This window comes from Portunus trituberculatus, chromosome 38, assembly GCF_017591435.1.
Source record: "Portunus trituberculatus isolate SZX2019 chromosome 38, ASM1759143v1, whole genome shotgun sequence".
Lineage (NCBI taxonomy): Eukaryota > Metazoa > Arthropoda > Malacostraca > Decapoda > Portunidae > Portunus > Portunus trituberculatus.
In genome coordinates, this window is record NC_059292.1 from 18,926,358 (window position 1) to 18,945,584 (window position 19,227).

Consider the following 19,227-nt stretch of genomic DNA (forward strand, 5'->3'; position numbering starts at 1 on the left):
TGCTCTGACGTTGTTAAAGAATCTTGGATCCAGCTCCAGGAGCGCTAGAGACAGAGGCGGGGAGCCAGCCAATCACAGTGAAGCTACCGCGTTCGGTCTTTCACCTGGCAAATTCAAACCCAGAAAATTCACCAAAACCGATGTGGTTGTACGTTATGCGGACTTTTTGGTCTAACTTTATATAGTACGTTAAACTGGAAATTCGTTAGACGAGCGTTCGTTAAGCGAAGTATTACTGTGTATGTATATATATATATATATATATATATATATATATATATATATATATATATATATATATATATATATATATATATATATATATTATATATTATATATTATATATATTATATATATTTATATTATATATTATATATATTATATATATATATATATATATATATATATATATATATATATATATATATATATATATATATATATATATATATATATATATATATATATATATATATATATATATATATATATATATATATATATATATATATATATATATATATATATATATATATATATATATATATATATATATATATATATATATATATATATATATATATATATATATATATATATATATATATATATATATATATATATATATATATATATATATATATATATATATATATATATATATATATATATATATATATATATGTATTTTATGTGTGAATGTAATTTGTAATACTTAAGGCTGATCTGGTGTATCATATACTTACCTGGTTATATTTAGACATCCATGGTTATAATATCCTGGACATTAACTGTGAATGTAACATGAGTTTCTTCACTAATGTAACAAATATTTGCAGATGTACCTGGAATACTGTGATGGAGGGGCTATGGATTCTGTAATGGCAGAGCTTTATCGGCCACTCACTGAACCTCAGATTGCTTATGTTTGTAAATATCTTGTTGAAGCTCTTGCTTATATTCATGAACACAAGGTATGTATTAAAAGATTTTGTCTATTGTTTTAAGAAGAGAATATTTACTTTTTGTATATTTCTCAGTGTATACACTTGACCCTTGTTTATCCGAACCTCGTTTATCTGGTTTTTGGTTAATCCAAACAATATCCTGATAATCATTTGATAATTTGAGTCTAAATTGCCAACAGAAGAATTCAAACAATATACACCCTGCATGGTTCAAGAAATGGCCAATAGATGGTAGCACAGCTGCGGCGGGTGGTTGTAAATAAGTCGGGCCTATGCTAGTTAACACTGTATTGTCCGGTATCAGTGAGCAAGTTTGGGCATTTTTCATTACTTTATAATGCTTAGATATGTCTCCCAAAAGTGTTAAGTGTAAATGAGGGTTCCTCTTAGCTGTGACATAAAAGCTGGAATTAATATGAAAATTAGAGAAAGGAACTAGAGTAGTGAATGTTTGTGAGGAGTATGGTGTGGCTAAGCAAACTGTGTCGCACGTTAGTAAATCAGAAGACAACCTGGTATGATATCCTGCCAAATATTGTGTGGATGCATCATTAAGTAAAAGTGGTAAAGGTGTGCCAAGGAGTGGAAAAGATGCTGTATTAGATACTGCCAAGCTCCTGATAGGACTCCAGGCTCAGGGAGATGGCTTCTTCCTTTGCCATGCTGTGCAAGGGAGTGTAGTAAGTAGGAGCAACAATGTATCTACACAAATACTGTAGTTTATTACTATGAAATATTTTATTAATACAAATACTATTTAATAACACATTACCTAAATAAAAACATACTAATAACACAATACCTAAATAAAAACATAAATGATATTTAATAAAATTTTCTGCCTAAACAGCTGTTCAAACGGAATGCTTGTCATTAAGTGGCAGCACTTAGCAGTCAACCATGATTGCTTTGTTCCAAAATGATTATGTTTTTATCTTTTGTATCAATAAAGTATTTTATAATAATACACTATGGTATTTGTGTAGGTATGTTGTTCCTATTTACTGAGAGTATCAGTCTCCTGTACATCATGGTGGAGGAAGAGGCCATCTCCCTGAGCCAGGAGTTCTATCTGGACTCCCTGAGTCCGTTGCCTATGAAATGAAATATTTACAACACCCATGAACATATTCCTTTTGGGAGTATGTGCACTCCCCATGAGTAGCAGTACTGAAAGTGACTGGACACTTGCCATTAGAGTTTTAAAAGCAAATATTTGTCTGATATAGTCATGAAACAGGTGAGTACAGAAAAGATAGCTTGTTTATGTTGAAATGCTCAAAGTTGGTGGTGTTTTTATGTTTGAATTGTTTTATTTATATTATTGTAGATAAAACTTATTTACATTGGACCTGGCTAAGTAATAGTTAAGGGGAATCAACTTATCTATCTGCAAGGTTAATTGACATTACAACATTTTTGGGTCAAATTATAAAGGTTGACTTATGTGCCAAATTGATTTATAAGCCAGAATATATGGTACTGTTAGGTTAGTTTTAGTGATAGATTAACTTAGATTAATTAATTTTGTTTAGGTTTAGTTTTTCAGGGAAACTAAAATAAACTAAATTTTGCAGTTCTTAAAAAGTCTGAGATAAACTACCATATTTGGCAAACGAAGGACCCATTTCTATTATCTGGACTTTTTCATTATCCAGACCAGTGCTTACACCATTTAATCCAGAAAAACAAGGGTTGAGTGTATTAAGATTTTTCTGGATGACTGATATCAAAGTGATATTCTAAGTTATAAGAAAGCTGTTGTTTAGCTCATAGAGTGTTGTGCTTTATCATAGTTAGTCTTCTCAGGTTGCATTTTTTATATATTTTTTTTTTGTTTATTCTGTAAAATGAGAAAAAAATTAGTTTCAAGAACAATGCACCTTTATGAGTTTAATTCATTCCTTGATGGAGCTTGTATCTCAATTTGCTCATAACTCAAATGAATTGTCCGCATTGAAATTAATTAAAATGCAATTGATATGTTCCAAGCTAAAGAAAATGTCTTTTTAACATTTTTTTTTGGGTAAGAAAAGGTATTTATATATAACAATTATTGTATATAAATATGATAAAACATAACAAAAGAGTATGTAAATAATTAAACTGGTTTTATCAAGTATATTTGTTTTGGAGATCAGATGATTTGACCTAATGGAAGATGCTAGTGGTGTTGGAGGATGGAGGAGGTAGGCATCAGGTGAAGGAGATGTGAGCAATTTGTTTTGTTTTGTAGTATTCTCGGTCACTTTCATTCTTCATGAATTCTTGCTTAATCGTTGAACTTGATTATTTTTTTTTTTTTTCACTTCACACTGCAATCATGTTTTTCTATGATTTCATGCTTTAATTCAGTGGATACAATAGAAAACAGCCAATACATCAATACTCCTCGAAGGTTGCCTTGGCACTGAATGAACGTTGATCAGACTTGGTCGGTTGGAACTATGCTAATTCAGAATGATTTAAGTTGAATGATTCTTCATGAATTAAATTAGTTCAATTTGCTTGGTGTAAGCACAGCTTTAGGGTAGTAAATCAGTGGTGACCTCTAACAGATTAAGAGAGAGATTTTAAAATATTTATTTCATACCTGCTCAGGGACTTGAATCTAAGTGGGTATTTTTGTTTAGCAGTTTTTGTTGCCCTTGGTTGGATTTCCTTTTACATTAGAAAAAAAATTATAATTGTAAAGAAAAAAAGTTTAGTTTGGGCAGGACTGGAAAGAATTTATGGATTTTCAATTAATTTCAATGGGGAAAACTGACTTGAGATACAGTGGTAACTTGAGATACAAGCTGCCTGAGATATGAGTTTTTTGAGATATGAGCTGCAATTTGGTAATATTTTTTTATTTTGAGATACAAGTCATGCTTGGGGATGTTGCCTCTGTTGTTGGCAGCTTTGGCACATCGGTCCAGCCTCAGTTGAGCTTGTATCTATGTGTTTCCCGTGAATCTCATGCACTGTGATTGTTCTTTTATCACTTTCACACTATTTACTCACCTTTTTTTATTGTTTAAAGAAACTGCAGTTTTAATTTATGTTTAATGTAACGTGTGAATGGTACCACCACCACCACCACCACCACCACCACCACCACCACCACCACCTCCTCCTCCTCCTCCTCCTCCTCCTCCTGCTCCTGCTCCTCCTCCTCCTCCTCCTCCTCCTCCTCCTCCTCCTCCATTAGCTGAAAACATGTGTTCTAAGGCAAGAATACTAAATAAACTTTTGCTATTATTTCATGTGTTTTCATGCATTGATAAAGTATGCATGTGTATGTAATTGAAAAGGCAAAACAAATTTCACCCATCTCTGCCTACCTCCTCCACTGACACTTATCATGGAGGGGGAGAGAGATGTAAACAAACCTCTACGCCAGCTATGGCGGTGTAGCCTCTATTCTCTCTCTCTCTCTCTCTCTCTCTCTCTCTCTCTCTCTCTCTCTCTCTCTCTCTCTCTCTCTCTCTCTCTCTCTCTCTCTCTCTCTCTCTCTCTCTCTCTCTCTCTCTCTCTCTCTCTCTACTTAAAACTTAACCCTTATATAGCCCGTGAGACACAATCGTGGCTCTTACATTTGGCCCCGTCGAGCATGATTGTGGCGCTTTTCAAATACTGCGCTCCTTCTATGCCTCACAGTTTGTTTATGTTTGAGGCTTTCTGTCATATATCAAGGCCTGTCACTGGCCTTTTGTTTTCAAGATAGTGGACACTTAACCAGTCATGTATCAGCTTTTACAAGGGTATGTTTGTGTAGGCGTGAGGGCGCCAAGCATGAGGATGGTGAGAGCGCTAATGTCAGTGTGCTGTATTTTAAAATTTTTTGTGTATTTCTTGGTGAGATATAGAATTACATGTATTTCCATGGATAAGTATGCAGTTCAGAAACATATTATGATGCATGACAATATTGGAATTATTATTTTTATCTTGTTATTGGTTTAGATAAGAGTGCAGAATTCTGGCTTGATGGAGTCGGCTGAGGAGGATGTGTTGATGCTTGTTTCTGACTGCGAAGAAGTTGAATTTTTGTATTACAATTTGCTTACTTCCCTGATTATTTTCCATAATGAATGCAGTATATCAAAGGAAAACTTATTGGCTTATTTATATAAGAGTGTGTGGTGCTGGCTTGATGGAGTCAGATGAGGAGGATGTGATGACGCTTGTTTCTGACCACAAGAAGTTGAATTTTCATTATATTACATTTTGCTTACTTTCCTGCTTTATTTTCCATAATGAATGCAATATATCAAAGGAAAACTTATTTTTAATTGATATGTGATTCATAAACTTTGTTGATGTGTTTTTACAAAAAAATGAGGGAAATAAAAGAATTACTTTTAAATTTATCTTGCTCAAAATTTTTTTTTTACCATTGTTTGATTTTTTTCGTGCATATATGTTTTGATTGTTCAGTAATGATTATACCACAGCAAAGAACAACTCCTAAGCTTTCTAATGATATATAAATGTCTCAGTGTTTGTTAAGATAATTTGATTCAACACTAAAAGGACTCAAGGAAACTTTCTAACATTTGTTACCCATTTTTTTTTATCTACGTATCTTGAAACTGTTTCCTCCTGTTATGACGGGTATAAGGGTTAAGTATTCAATGAATAATTTTTACAGAATTGTCATCGAGCTCTTATGTGAATATTAGAGCCCCCAGTCTTCTGTGGGTGGCTATATTTGTACACTCCATGTGATCGACAGTCCCAGGGGAGGGTTGGGAATGCGGTAGGGTAACATCCCATGGAATGCACCCTCCAAGACAGATATACTTTATAAGAGTAGTTTGTTTATTTGAATCATCTTTTTGTTATGTTTTAATATATTTCTGTGCAATAATTTTTATTTATGAATACCTTTCCATACCTGAAAATGTGGAAAAAAAGAATAGGGATGCTCTTTTTGGAGAGGCTGGAATGGATTAATGGCATTTCAATGGGAAAAATTGTTTCGAGATACAAACCTTTTGAGGTATGAGCTCTGTCACAGAACGAATTAAACTCGTATTTCAAGGTACTATTGTACAAGCAAAGCCAGTTACAAGTTCAGTCACAAACAATTTAAACTTGTAAATTAAAGTACCACTTTATTTGTAATACTTATTTAAAAAAAAAAATTATGTTTGTGGAAAGACTGTGTAATGATGGAAGTGAAAGCTTTGGAAATTATAAACAAAAATAAAATTCTGCATTTCCAGCCTGATATCATGAGCTCAGAGAAGAAAAAAATCCAAGAATCAAAGTGATACATTTCCATTCACAGCTTGGGAAAAATATTTACTGTCAAATCTTGACTTAAGAACTTATGAGTTATCCAAGGTATGAGCTGAGATTTGGTCCATTTTTTCTTTTGACTTGAGAGCCCAAATTCAAGTTACGAGCTAGCTTAAGGTACATGGTAACATTTCTCGCGTTCTGCTAGCATTTTGCGCTTCTTTTTTATATTACTTTGCCAAATTTTTTTTGTCTGACCATGGTTCCTAAGTAAATGAGTGCATAGGAAGAAGAAAAAAAGGATCATGTAGCTGTAAGGAATTTCAAATGCGTAGGAAACAATAAAAGGACAAATGTATATAGACGTGAGTGAACACATATAGTAACCACAGATTTCACATATGTATATGTTGTTGATCTTTTATAGGTTAAATGAGTTCAAGTCATAGGGTGATGAAAATACAGAAACAGGTGAGTAGTTCCAGAGTTTACCAGAGAAAGGGATGAATAATTGAGAGTACTAGTTAACTCTTGTATTAGAGAGGTGTCATAAACAACTTTCCTGAAGTGTACTCTATTATATCAAACAATTCAGATTCACTCAGGTAGAACATCCTTACTGGGGTGATAAATCTTGAGTAGGTGGGCTTGGGGTCCTTGGCAGATGGCCATCTGCCATCTGTAGACTTGGCTGAAATCGTAAGACTAACTCAAATCACTACTCAGGAGGTTAAGCACAATTTTAAGAGTTCATCTGAAACAAACTTCAATGTTAATACGATATCTGAAACTATATGACTGATCTCTGTAAAGTGAGGGCAGGAGTACACTGGTGCAAGTGAGTGTGAATGTGAAAGATATGTGCTTTGTCTTGACTGTGCCTCCCTTTGTAGGAGAGAGAACCTAGGTGTATGCACTTTTGCTCTATTTTTAACATTATTAGTGAATATCATTATAAAGTGGCTCATATATGAAGCAAAAGTTGTTCATACATAACAAGTGCAATAAGAGCTTTTTCTTGTTACAAATCCATTTGATTAATTATCACTGTAATTAAGTTCTTAGGTGGGGTGGAGGAAGATTTGATGAGTGTGTTGAGGATATTTTAGTAGGCTACATCCCCTTTCTTCACTGTACTTGTACATTTGATCACAAATGGTAATTAGTAATAATACTTAAGAACATTACAAATTTTTTGCATTTATCATATTTTGTTTTCAATGACTTTTCATTGATATGCATTATAAATTTTAATATTTCACTGATTTCACTGATGTCATAATTTGTGAAAAATGCTACTGTCCATATGTAATAGTCTCATTGGAGTGGATGGTAATTATATTTTTTATTTGTTGTATGATTGACAAAGTAAATCACTATCTTCTTAAACAGAATAAAACCTCCAGTATTATTAGTTTTCACATTATCAGGGTGCGCTACCTAGTGTTTGAATACAGTAGGGAAAGGTAGGGGGGAAAGTATTAGGTATCTGTTTTCTTAACATAACATAACATAACATAACTTAAATAATAGGATAACAAAGGGCCACCAGGGCCCATCTAGGTTATCCTGTATCAGTCGCACAGCGACCTCGTCATCAGTACTTAAAGATACACTTACAAGTACACAATACATTATTTACTAATTTTAAATATTTGGCCCATTAACAAGGCTAAGTCCTGCAGCGAATTCCTCTACAATCTGTGATCCCCATACATGGGGATCATGTCTTGTTTAACTATAGTAAATTTCTTATAAAAACTATCATGCAGTGCTATACATAATTATAAAATCTAATAAATTTAAGTGTTTATCTAATCTGTTTTTAAACATTGTCAAACTAGTGCTATTTACAACCCTCTCTGGCAATGCATTCCAGAAGTCTACCACCCTATGACTAAAGAAATATTTTCTTATATCTAACCTGCAGCCTTGCTTTCTAATCTTCCTGCCATGATTTCTAGTCCTACTTCCTCCTCTAAGGTAAAGAAAGATCTCACATCTATGTAGTTTGTATCTGAGAACATTTTAAATAACTCTATCATATCCCTCTTATACATCTCCTCTCAAATGAAAACATGTTTAATTCCTTTAATCTATCTCTATACTCCAGGCGCTTTAATGCTGGTATCATCCTAGTTGCTCTTCTCTGAACTGCTTCTAACATGTTGATATCCTGCCTATAATGGGGTGACCAGGCCTGTATGCAATACTCTAAATGGGGCCTAACATAGGAATTATATAAGCTACGCACCACTTCCTTACTTTTATAACTAACATTTCTATTTATAAAACCCAGGATCCTATTTGCCCTATTTCTTGCTTCTAAACATTGCTTTGAAAATTTCATAGTCCTGTCTATCACTACTCCTAAATCCTTTCCTCCTCTACTGCCTCTAGCCAACATCCCTCCATCTCATAGTTAAAGTTTGTGTTGTCTTTACCTAAATGCATAACCTGACACTTTTAGAATTAAACTCCATCTGCCACCTGTCTGCCCATGCTATCAGCCTGTCCAGGTCTCGTTGTATTCTGTAATTGTCCTTTTCACCCTGTACTGCACATGCTATCTTAGTATCATCTGCAAACTTTGATACTTTGCTACTAATTCCTATATCTAAATCGTTAATGTACACCAAGAAAAGAAGAGGTCCTAGCACTGATCCTTGGGGTACCCCACTAACCACTTCCTTCCACTCAGACATTGCCCCATTTAATACTACTCTCTGTTTCCTATCAGAAAGCCATTCACTAATCCAATCAACTAACCTACCCCTATCCCATGTAGTCTCAATTTGTACACTAGCCTCCTATGCGGTACCTTATCAAACGCCTTGCTAAAATCTAGATATATAACATCTATGCTATTTCCATCATCTAACTCCTTGGTAATATATTCTAAGATATCGAGCAAATTTGTAAGACAGGACCTCCCTGATCTAAAGCCATGTTGGGTATCTCTAATTAATCTATTCTCATTTAAATGCTCCCAAATACTACCCTTAATGATTTTCTCTAGTATCTTACATACTATACTAGTTAAACTGATCGGTCTATAATTATTCGCATCATCCTTCCTACCTTTTTTAAATATTGGTGTAACATTAGCTAACTTCCAGTCCTGAGGTATCTCAGCAAACCTAAGTGATCTTTCAAAGATTAACTTAAGTGCTTCAGAAATACTGTCTACACCCTCCCTAAGTACTCTGGCATGTAGCTCATCAGGACCACTAGCTTTCCTATCGTCTAGTTCAAGAATAAATTTCCTAATAATTCCCGGTTTTATATCAATATTTTCTAAAGCTCTTAAACTACTCGTCGCACTGTTTGTAACAGGATTTCCTATTCTTTCCTAGTAAATACTGAAGAAAATTGTTCATTCAATAATTCTACTATGTCTTCATTTTGATCCACTACTACACCATCTTTTCTGAGTGGTCCAATCCTATCCTTATTTCTTTTATCACTGACCTTGTAATAACTATATAATTTTTGGGATCTTTACTCCCAGCTCTAGCTAGTTTTATCTCTGCCTGCCTTTTACTTTTTTTATAACCTTACTCAAATCATCCCTGACCTGTCTGTACCTAATCAAATCTACATCTTCCCCACTTTTCTGCAACTCTCTGTATGCCCTCTTCTTCTCTCTGATCTGTCTACCTATCTCGTGAGTCCACCATAATGGCTTCCTGTTTCTCTGCCTTATATCTTTGTAAGGGATACACTGCATCACTATACCCTTTACTACAACCTTAAAAATATCCCACATCTCCTGTGCAGTTTTATTTCCAAAACTATCTTCCCAGTTTACCTCTCCTAATAACTGACGTAACCTACCATAATTGCCTTTCTGATAGTTTGGGACTCTAGTCTTATTCACTATATTATCCCTACTGGAATTAATGATAAATCTAATTATATGATGGTCACTGTTTGCTAAAGTCTCTCCTACCTCAACTTCCTTTAAACAATGCTCAATATTTGTTAGTACTATGTCTAAAACCTTCCTCCCCCTAGTAGGTTTATCTACCATCTGCACTAAATAGTTATCCTGAAAACTTTCCATAAACTTATTTTCACTAGCATCTCCTACCATCCTCTCCCAGTTTACTGACTTAAGATTAAAATCCCTAAGATAATTGTCTGACTAGTACACCCCTATTTATCTCATCTACCATAAGGTTGTCTACATCTGCTGACTGGTTAGGTGGTCTATAAAAGCTCCTACTCTAATAACCTTACTTTTGTTTACTCTAACATCCAGCCATAAGGACTCTACTCTGTTATCTACCTTAATACCATTAACCTGACTGGAAATGAAGGATTTTTTACATAAATAACTACTCCTCCACCTATCCTACCAATTCTCTGGTGTAAATACATAATGTATCCATCTACTTCATATTCTTTCCTATTTTCCTAAACTTTTCCTCATTTACCCATGCCTCTGTGACACATACAACATCTAAGTCCTCCTCAACTATATAACTAGATAACTCGTCCTTCTTGTTCCTAAGACTCCTGGCATTTACATAAAAACATTTAAGTCCTGCTACCTTCCTAGATGCTGTCTCCTTATTTGGAATCCTAATCTTATTCTCTCCTATTTGCACCTGGAAATCTTTCCTAATCTTTTCACTATCTCTGTTTATCCTATCTAATTTATGTCTAACATCTTTCTTCTGGAATGCATTTGCTACCTCACCCCTACACTCCATCCCAACTCCCCTCCAGACATCCACTCAGCACATCCACACCCTTCCTACTCAGATGCACACCATCCCTAGCATACAAATCCCTTCGCCCATAGAACCTATCCCATACATCCACAAAGCTGACACCCACATCCTTACACATCCCTTTTACCCGATCATTCACACCAATGGCTCTAGACAACCATTCCTGCTAACATACACACGAGGCAAGATTCCTGACACTACACACCTCCTACCACTCTCCCTTATCTTGCCTAACATTTCCCGAAATCTTGCCACTAACTCCTCCGACCCACCTGCTCTGACATCGTTCCCACCTACGTGCAAAACTACTACACCCTCCTCTCCATCCCCCAACTCTCTTCTGCACCTCCTCACTCACTGCCTTCACACCTGCACCAGACATACACATGTTCGTCCTCCTATCCCTGTCTTTTCCACAGAAAGTGCTATCTAAATACCTAACCTGAGAGTCACCCACCACACACACCAGAGGTGTGCTAGGCACAACCCCCTCCTCCTCTCCTCTACCCCCTTCTCTCTCCTTTCACTCACCACAACCACCTCATTCACTCCACTCTTACTCTCCCCCTCCCCCTCCAACAAACCAAACCTATTTTCACACTCAACAGGTTTAGTCCTATCCTCCCTAACTGCCTCCACTTTCCTTCCCCTCGCAACCTGCCATCTCTGCCCATCCTGACTACTATCTTTCCCAGTCTGGCTCGCCTGCTCCCTCTTCCCCACTCTGCTCTTCCCGACAGAGGGCCAAGCCACCCTGTCGCCCTCAGAAGGTCGAACCTTCGGCCTAACACTTGCTCTTTCTCCACATTTGTTTATTTATGCATGCCAACTTGGTTTTATTATGTGTTTCTGATGATTGTTGCTTGAAAGTCTGTCATTGACTTCACAATGGAAAAACACACTAAAAATTGTAAGTTATACTGTTGCTACAAAATGGTTTCATTCTTGGATGTCATAGTATGATTTTTTCTGATATCAGTCCTGGAGTTGCATTATACTCAGAAGCTCTTGGTTAATAATTGTACTACTATGGTCTCTCTCTTGGACACTATTGTTTTTAGAGAAAGAAGAGGAAAGGAGAGTGAAACTGCATGATTGATTTGAACAATAATTTTACTACTATGGTCTCTCTCTCTTGGACTTTGTTTTTTAGAGAAAGAAGAAAGGAGAGTGAAAGTGCATGATTGAATTGACTACATCTTAATTGTACAATAAAATAATTCAGATCTCTTATATAACATTATATTAAATTCATTTTAATTTTGCTTTAACCTATTTTTTCTCCATCTTCAGGTAATACACCGAGACTTGAAAGCGGGTAATGTTCTCCTAACCATGGATGGAGGAGTGAAGCTAGGTATGCATTAATTTTTTTATTGTAATCATATATCTTTATATTAGTATGTTACAATGGATTATTCCTTACATTTAGAAAATCAACTCCTGGATTTTGATGTATAACATATTTTTCCTATTAGAATTTTTACATTTGAAAAATGAAGTACTGATGACATTAGTTTTCTAGTGCAGCTTGGAATAGATGAACAGTCAACAGAGATGAATGAAGAATGTTAGGTGAGGCTTATTTACTTAAGGGGGAAATTTGGTTCTCGTGATGCAGCACAAGTTTTTTGGCTCTCCTATCCTTGTTTTTTTCATCTAATTGAATAATATTTACATACAATGTGTATTGATATGTATTGCTATTACACTGGAAATATGATAAAGATACCTCAGGTAGTTTTTGTGCAAAAGTAATTTTTTGGCGATGAAAAAAAGATTATCAAAATCACGAAATAGAATCATAATTAATAGTAGTATGGTAATATCCTCTTGATCAGAGGTAATAGACATAACAACCAACAAATGTGACTATTGTCGTACATATAAACTAAGTTATAACAATTTTAGCACACTACAAAATAATACTTTTTTTATTTGATATTTTTAGTTTAAAAATCTGCTTTGAATTTAATTGAAGGAATTTTATCATGACCATGGTCAAATTTGTAAAGATGAGGTTGATGATCATTTTGCTGCAAGAATTTTTAAAATTGGTCAATTACTGAAAAAGTTATTCAACAATATATGCACAAAAAGAGAAAGTTTGAAAAAACGCAATTTTCTGTGAACATCATCAATACGCCCATATAACTCACTTCAATATGCACCAAATTCAAATATTTACTCACATAATCCTTTGACATCATCTTGGAGGTTGGTAATTGTTGTTTTGATAGTATGAGGCCGTGGATAGCATATAAAAAGTATCTACAGAAAGTGAGTTCTCTCTTGTCTGGTAGGCTTCTGGCTCCTGGTCACATTTTTATTTGATTAATATGACTTTATAACATATCAATATGACTTTATAACATATAATGGATATATCTATATCCATTATGAAAATAACGTTCTATGGGTGTTATTGGAGCCAACCCACCTCATTGTGGCAAGGTAGAACCTATTTTGAAGTTACTACTCGTTATTTCTGAGGTAACTGTTTCTACACTCACACTTCATAAGATTGACCTAACCTAACATAACCTAACCTTTCCAATGATATTACTACCAGAGAAGCATCATCACTCATTTGGTAGGCCAGCCTCTCCTCTTGTGGTAATAGGCTATGCCTGTAGCTTACTCCAGACGTGTTGTTTTTTTATGTGGAGATTGGAGAAAGACGAAGCAGCTGATTCACATGTCTCCTCAGTCCTCCACCTTTTTCAAGGCTCTCTGGTGACTTGTTTCACTCTTTATCTTTCCTTTAGCACACATGGCATTGTCAGTTTCAGTGGGAGGGGGGGGGTTAAAGGCACAACAAGTTGGTGGAGCACTATGGGCTCGGGGGACTGGGCGGTGAATGTGGCAATGCTACTGGGTTTCCCTCCAAGTCACAAGCTCCTCCAAACTATTGTACTGCTTCATCAGAAGACAAATTTGAAAAAAAAAAAAAAAAAAAATCAAAGTCTAAGAGATAAAGGGGGGGCATGGCAGGAGCTCAGCCATTTAAAGGTCTGGCCCTTTAAACTGCCATAACTAGGTGAGAAACGCATCTTGTGCCTGGCAAACACTTGCCACAGCTTGGGATTAGTGACGATGTCAGATGTTAAATATCATATTTTCAAGAATTTTTTTACCAAATCCACCGAATTTGAATTTCCCCCTTAAACATGTGAGAAATATATTCAATATTGCTCAGTTTGATATAGTTGAAATATATGAAAGTATTAAAAATTGAAATTTGAGCAGATTTGAACTGTACCTCTATGTAGCAACATACAGGAACATGAATTTAAATAGCTGCATACTTACTACACCGCTCACTTGACTTTTAAAGGTAGTAAGGGCGTATCCATTTAAAGGGTGTTTGCAAATATTGGCCAATTGTTTTTGTATATGAAGCTCATTTTTTTGTGTTTTAGAATTGTACACTGCTGGTCAGAGCAGAAGGCATGGTACCTATGACATCCTGTGAAGGAGATTAATGACACAGAAAATAATTGATAAGGTGCCCTCGTGCCTTCTTGACGTTTTTTGAGTCTCTTGGGAAGTGAATCATCCAGATAGTGGAGATACAAAGCGTCAATATTGTCCCATATGTCCTGAATAGTGGCTTGAAGGTGTGGGAGGGAGGAGGTATCTCTCTCATTTAGCTTCAGTTTTATGTACGCCCAGAGATTTTCAATAGGGTTAAGGTCTGACGAATTTGCAGGCCAAGGTTTTAAAAGACTGACATTGCAGAAATCAAACCAGTCAATAATTAACTTTGCCGTATGGCACGGGGCACCATCTTGCATGAAGGTATCAGCATTGCACTTTTCCATACGCTCATCTAACTCATCTAGAATTAGCTCAAAGTAGTTATATTGGTTCATACGAACATTCTGGCAAAAACACTAATTTTCCAAGACCATAGTAAGAAAAACAACCTCACACCATCAAAGAATCTGGGTTTTAATGTGTGTTGTATAGTGTGAATCGTAACAGTTACTACCGGGTCTGCAGTACATACGGTTTCTCTGGTTGTCTGTAACCTGAAAGCTTGTCTCATCTGACCAAAGTACCCTATGCTGAGACTCAAAATGCAAGCCTACTGTTACGGTGACCATATGTGAAGCAAGGTTTTGAAACTGCGCGGCAACTCCAGTATCACATGTCGCCTGTCACATATCTTCGCACAGTCCTTTCAATCACCCTAGCCAGCAAAGAGGCTTCCTGGCCTTAAGTTCCTTGCTGTGTATGCGAGAGTTGGCCTCAAGCTGTCTTCAAATAATGTTCAGAGTTACCTAGCTCACACTGCCCTTACGCCCTTCAGGCTTGTAAGGTGATGGTGAAGTGTCTCTTCCTCCCTCACGATAAGTTTTGGTCCAACGTTGAATAGTTCTGAGAGCTATGCCAGTGTTTGCAGTAATTTTTTTATTTGACTTATTCTCCCTCACTAAGGCACAAACGACTGAGATTTGGGCGTTACTGATTAGTTTCCTAGGTCCCATAATAGGTAGCAACAGGGCACAATGATAAGCTCATGTATCCACAAAAAGGGGCGGAGGGGGGGGTGAAAGAAAATTAAAATTCAATGACACGTGCCACAGGCGAATGTTGACTAAGGAAACATATCATCTACTTTGACTACTAGAGCTGCAGAGTTGTCACATAGCAACATACAGCGAATCCCACCGTATGTTTAAGAATTAAGAAGGGATGAATGAAATTTGGTCAGAGTGGAAGTTGTGGTCCCTTTTGCACCTTATGCTTTGACCAGCAGTGTATCTACAGGTCTTCCTGATATACTATTCACCGTTAAACGATTCACCTTTATACAATATTTCACTTCTACAATATTTGTTTTTTACTACATTGATTCTGCTTTATGATTTGATTGGTTATTTTGCTTTTGTACTATACTGAGTACGCACTTATTTGTTTCACATGCATGTACAGGAAAGCCTAATTTTTTCATGGTTCAGTTTTCACCCTTTCATTTTTACACAGTTTGTCATTGGAACCAAAATATTTGATAAAGTAGGAAATCCTATTAAATCATGAAAATAATGGCCTTTTTATTTGATAAGATACATTGTAAATCATGAACTACTACTACTACTACTACTACTACTACTACTACTACTACTACTACTACTACTACTACTACTACTACTACTACTACTACTACTACTACTACTACTACTACTACTGCTACTACTACTGCTACTGCCACCACTGCTACTACTGCTACTACTACTGCTGCTACCACTGCTGCTGCTGCTGCTGCTGCTGCACTACTGCACTGCTGCTGCTGCTGCTGCTGCTGCTGCTGCTGCTGCTGCTGCTGCTGCTGCTGCTGCTGCTGCTGCTGCTGCTGCTGCACCACCACTGCTGCACTGCTGCTGCTGCTGCTGCTGCTGCTGCACTACCACTGCTGCTGCTGCTACTGCTGCTGCTACTGCACCACCACCACTACTACTACTACTACTACTACTACTACTACTTTTATACCTTGTTCACTTAACCTATATTCCTGGCGCCGAGGCGGGTTTAAAAGCTTGGCGCTGATAAATTGATAAAAGAGAATATGGAAATGAAAGAATGAAGAACAGGAAAAAGAGTTTATAAGCACGGAAGTGCAGTTTTTTAAATCGATAGGAGGGATCCCATCAGGTCCATAAGCCTTTTGAGGGTTTATGCCAGGGAAGGCATGGTAAACATCAGAATTTTGATTGAAGACCTGAAATAGTCAGAGGGAGGAGAGAGAGGGACAAGCCCAGAATCATTGAAGGTGGAGTTTTTAGTAAAGGTTTGAGAGAAGAGTTCAGCTTTAGAAGCAGATGAGATTGCAGTGGTGCCATCAGGATGAAATAAAGGAGGGAAAGATGAAGAATTGAAGTTATTGGAGATGTTTTTTGGCCAAATGCCAGAAGTCACGAGGGTAGTTAGAGTTTGAAAGATTTTGACATTTTCTATTTATGGAGGAGTGTTTGGCAAGTTGGGGAAGAGATTTGGAATGATTCTGGGCAGAAAGATAAAGTGCATGAGATTCAGGAGATGGAAAGCTCAAGTAACTTGTGTGGGCAACCTCTCTAGAGTCATGTATAGCATGAAAACAGATTGTGTTAAACCAAGTTTTAGAATAGAAGGTTTAAGATGAGAAGAAGAATATGGAATGTACACCTCCATGTCAGACACTATGACCTCTGTTATGCCTTGGTTACACCAAAGATGCGCTTGTGTGGTGATATGGGCTCTAATATGGGTACCACTATAAATAAAGTAGCCCGCACCAGTAATGGGAGAAAGCTGAATAGCGCCTCCCACATATACTCTTCAGGTATACCTATAAGTGCCAAAGGCCATAAAAAGAAAGAAAAAAAAAAAAATGGTGGAGCCTATCTGGGATGTGATCTTCAGCTCTCTTATGGAAGGGAAGGTACCAAGGGAGTGGAAAAGAGTAAATATAGTCCCATTATACAAAAGAGGAAAAAGACCGAACCCCTAAATTATAGATTAGTGTCACTGACTAGTGTTGTGGGAAAGATCTGTGAAATTCTAATGAAAGAAAAATGGTTAGAAGATCGAGTAAAATTAAGTAATAAATAACTCTCAAGATCATGGCTAACAAATTTATTAACCTGTACAGCGTCAGCAGATCTGAGACTTTTGTGGTTTCGCCAGTGCTGGCCACATCATGGATTTTTTTTTTTTTTTGCTTAACCACTCTTAAATGATGTGAAACAAATGAAAATGAGTCATTCCTCCCAGAACTGACTGGAAGTGGTATTAATTGGTGCGAGATGTTTTGCGCTAAGGTTAGCGACTTAGCAAAGCCTTATGTGACTACTTTATTTGCTTCCTCGTTTGTCACCAGTCAATCCCGAGTTGGACACATGCATAATATCATTCCTGAGTTGAAAGAAAAACAATGTCATGTTTTGCTGTTTGGGATTGTTTGTGGCTAAAAATAGACACGAGATATCGTGATGGAGTGTTGCCTTTCGTGGTGCAAATATTTTCCGAGTAATATGTACTTGTTTTTCCTTATAACAAAGCAATTGGAAAATTCTTATTTATGTTATACAAAGTTTTCACTACCACAATATAACAGTTACCAAAAACATCTGAAATGGTAAGAGTAAGTAATGAAAATTACGCTTCGTTCATATTAGCGGAGTTGAGGGGTCAGTTTCCCGCTAAACCAAGCTAAAGGCAGCAGAAACTGCTAAAGCTCAGATATGTAATATATAAATACAGGAAGCATTCATGTTAGCAGGGACGAGGAGGCAGCATGAACAATGTCTACAGTGCATGATGGCAGTATAATGGTAGGTTTTGAGGACGCAATACCTCCGAAAACACGAGGAAGCTCGCCGACGTATCTCATACGTCTCTGACGCCCGGTTCACTCAGTAGCCGACGTATCTCGTACGTCTCTGATGCTGTACGGGTTAAGCTTTTTTACAAGAGTAATAGATGAAGTACATGGGAGAGGTGGTTGGGTTGACAGTGTATTTGAACTTGAAAAGGTCTTCGATAGAGTACCACATAAAAAAGCTCCTATGGAAAATAGAACACATTGAAGGAATAAAAGGAATTATCTTAAAATGAATGACAAACTACCTAACAGATAGGGACATAGGGAAATGAGAACAGTGATAAGAGACACGCATCTAGTTGGAGCAGAATCACTAGTGGCATAGGACAGGGTTCAGTACTGGCATCAATTATGTTCCAAGTATATATTAACTATATGCAAGAATGTCTGAGTAATTACATAAATTTGTTTGTGAATGATGGAAAACTTTTGAGAGTACAGTAAGCCCCTGCACTTGGCAAATTAATTAATCTGGCAAATCTACTACTAAATGCGAATTTCACCAAGCACAAGTTCTGTATACATATAAATTGCCTAAAAAATGCCTTAATCAGTCTTTGGTCATTGCCAAAGTCCCTCTTTTGACCCCTAAAATACTATCTTTTGAGCTGAAATAATTTTCTCCTTTTCACTCACACCATACAATTTGTTGTGCTTTCCTCATCTATACTCCCGTTTTTCCACCCATTTTCCTCGCCCACTTTCGTCCTTGCTGCCACCACCATTGTCCTTACTCCCACCGGTACCACCTGTTGTGCTGGTAGAAGCCATGTTGGCAGTAAATAACCAGAATTTGTTCCCATGCTAGCAGAACAAAGGGTAGCACAAACAAAATGGCTGAAGGGGACTCTCACACTACATTCTGATAGGTTTAGAAAGAGGTCTGACTTCTCCGGGGAGCTGCTTGGTTCACCGTGTGGCCACC

At 36.5% G+C, this 19,227-nt stretch overlaps 1 protein-coding gene across 1 annotated transcript in view; it reads left to right on the plus strand.

Annotated features, from left to right (window-relative positions):
* LOC123514889 overlaps positions 1 to 19,227 on the plus strand; it is a 564,015-nt gene that overhangs the window by 42,129 nt on the left and 502,659 nt on the right. Inside the window, exons 4-5 of the mRNA XM_045273148.1 lie at positions 840 to 974; positions 12,230 to 12,293. Of these exons, the coding sequence (XP_045129083.1) occupies positions 840 to 974; positions 12,230 to 12,293 (199 nt within the window). The remainder of the gene's footprint in view (positions 1 to 839; positions 975 to 12,229; positions 12,294 to 19,227) is intronic.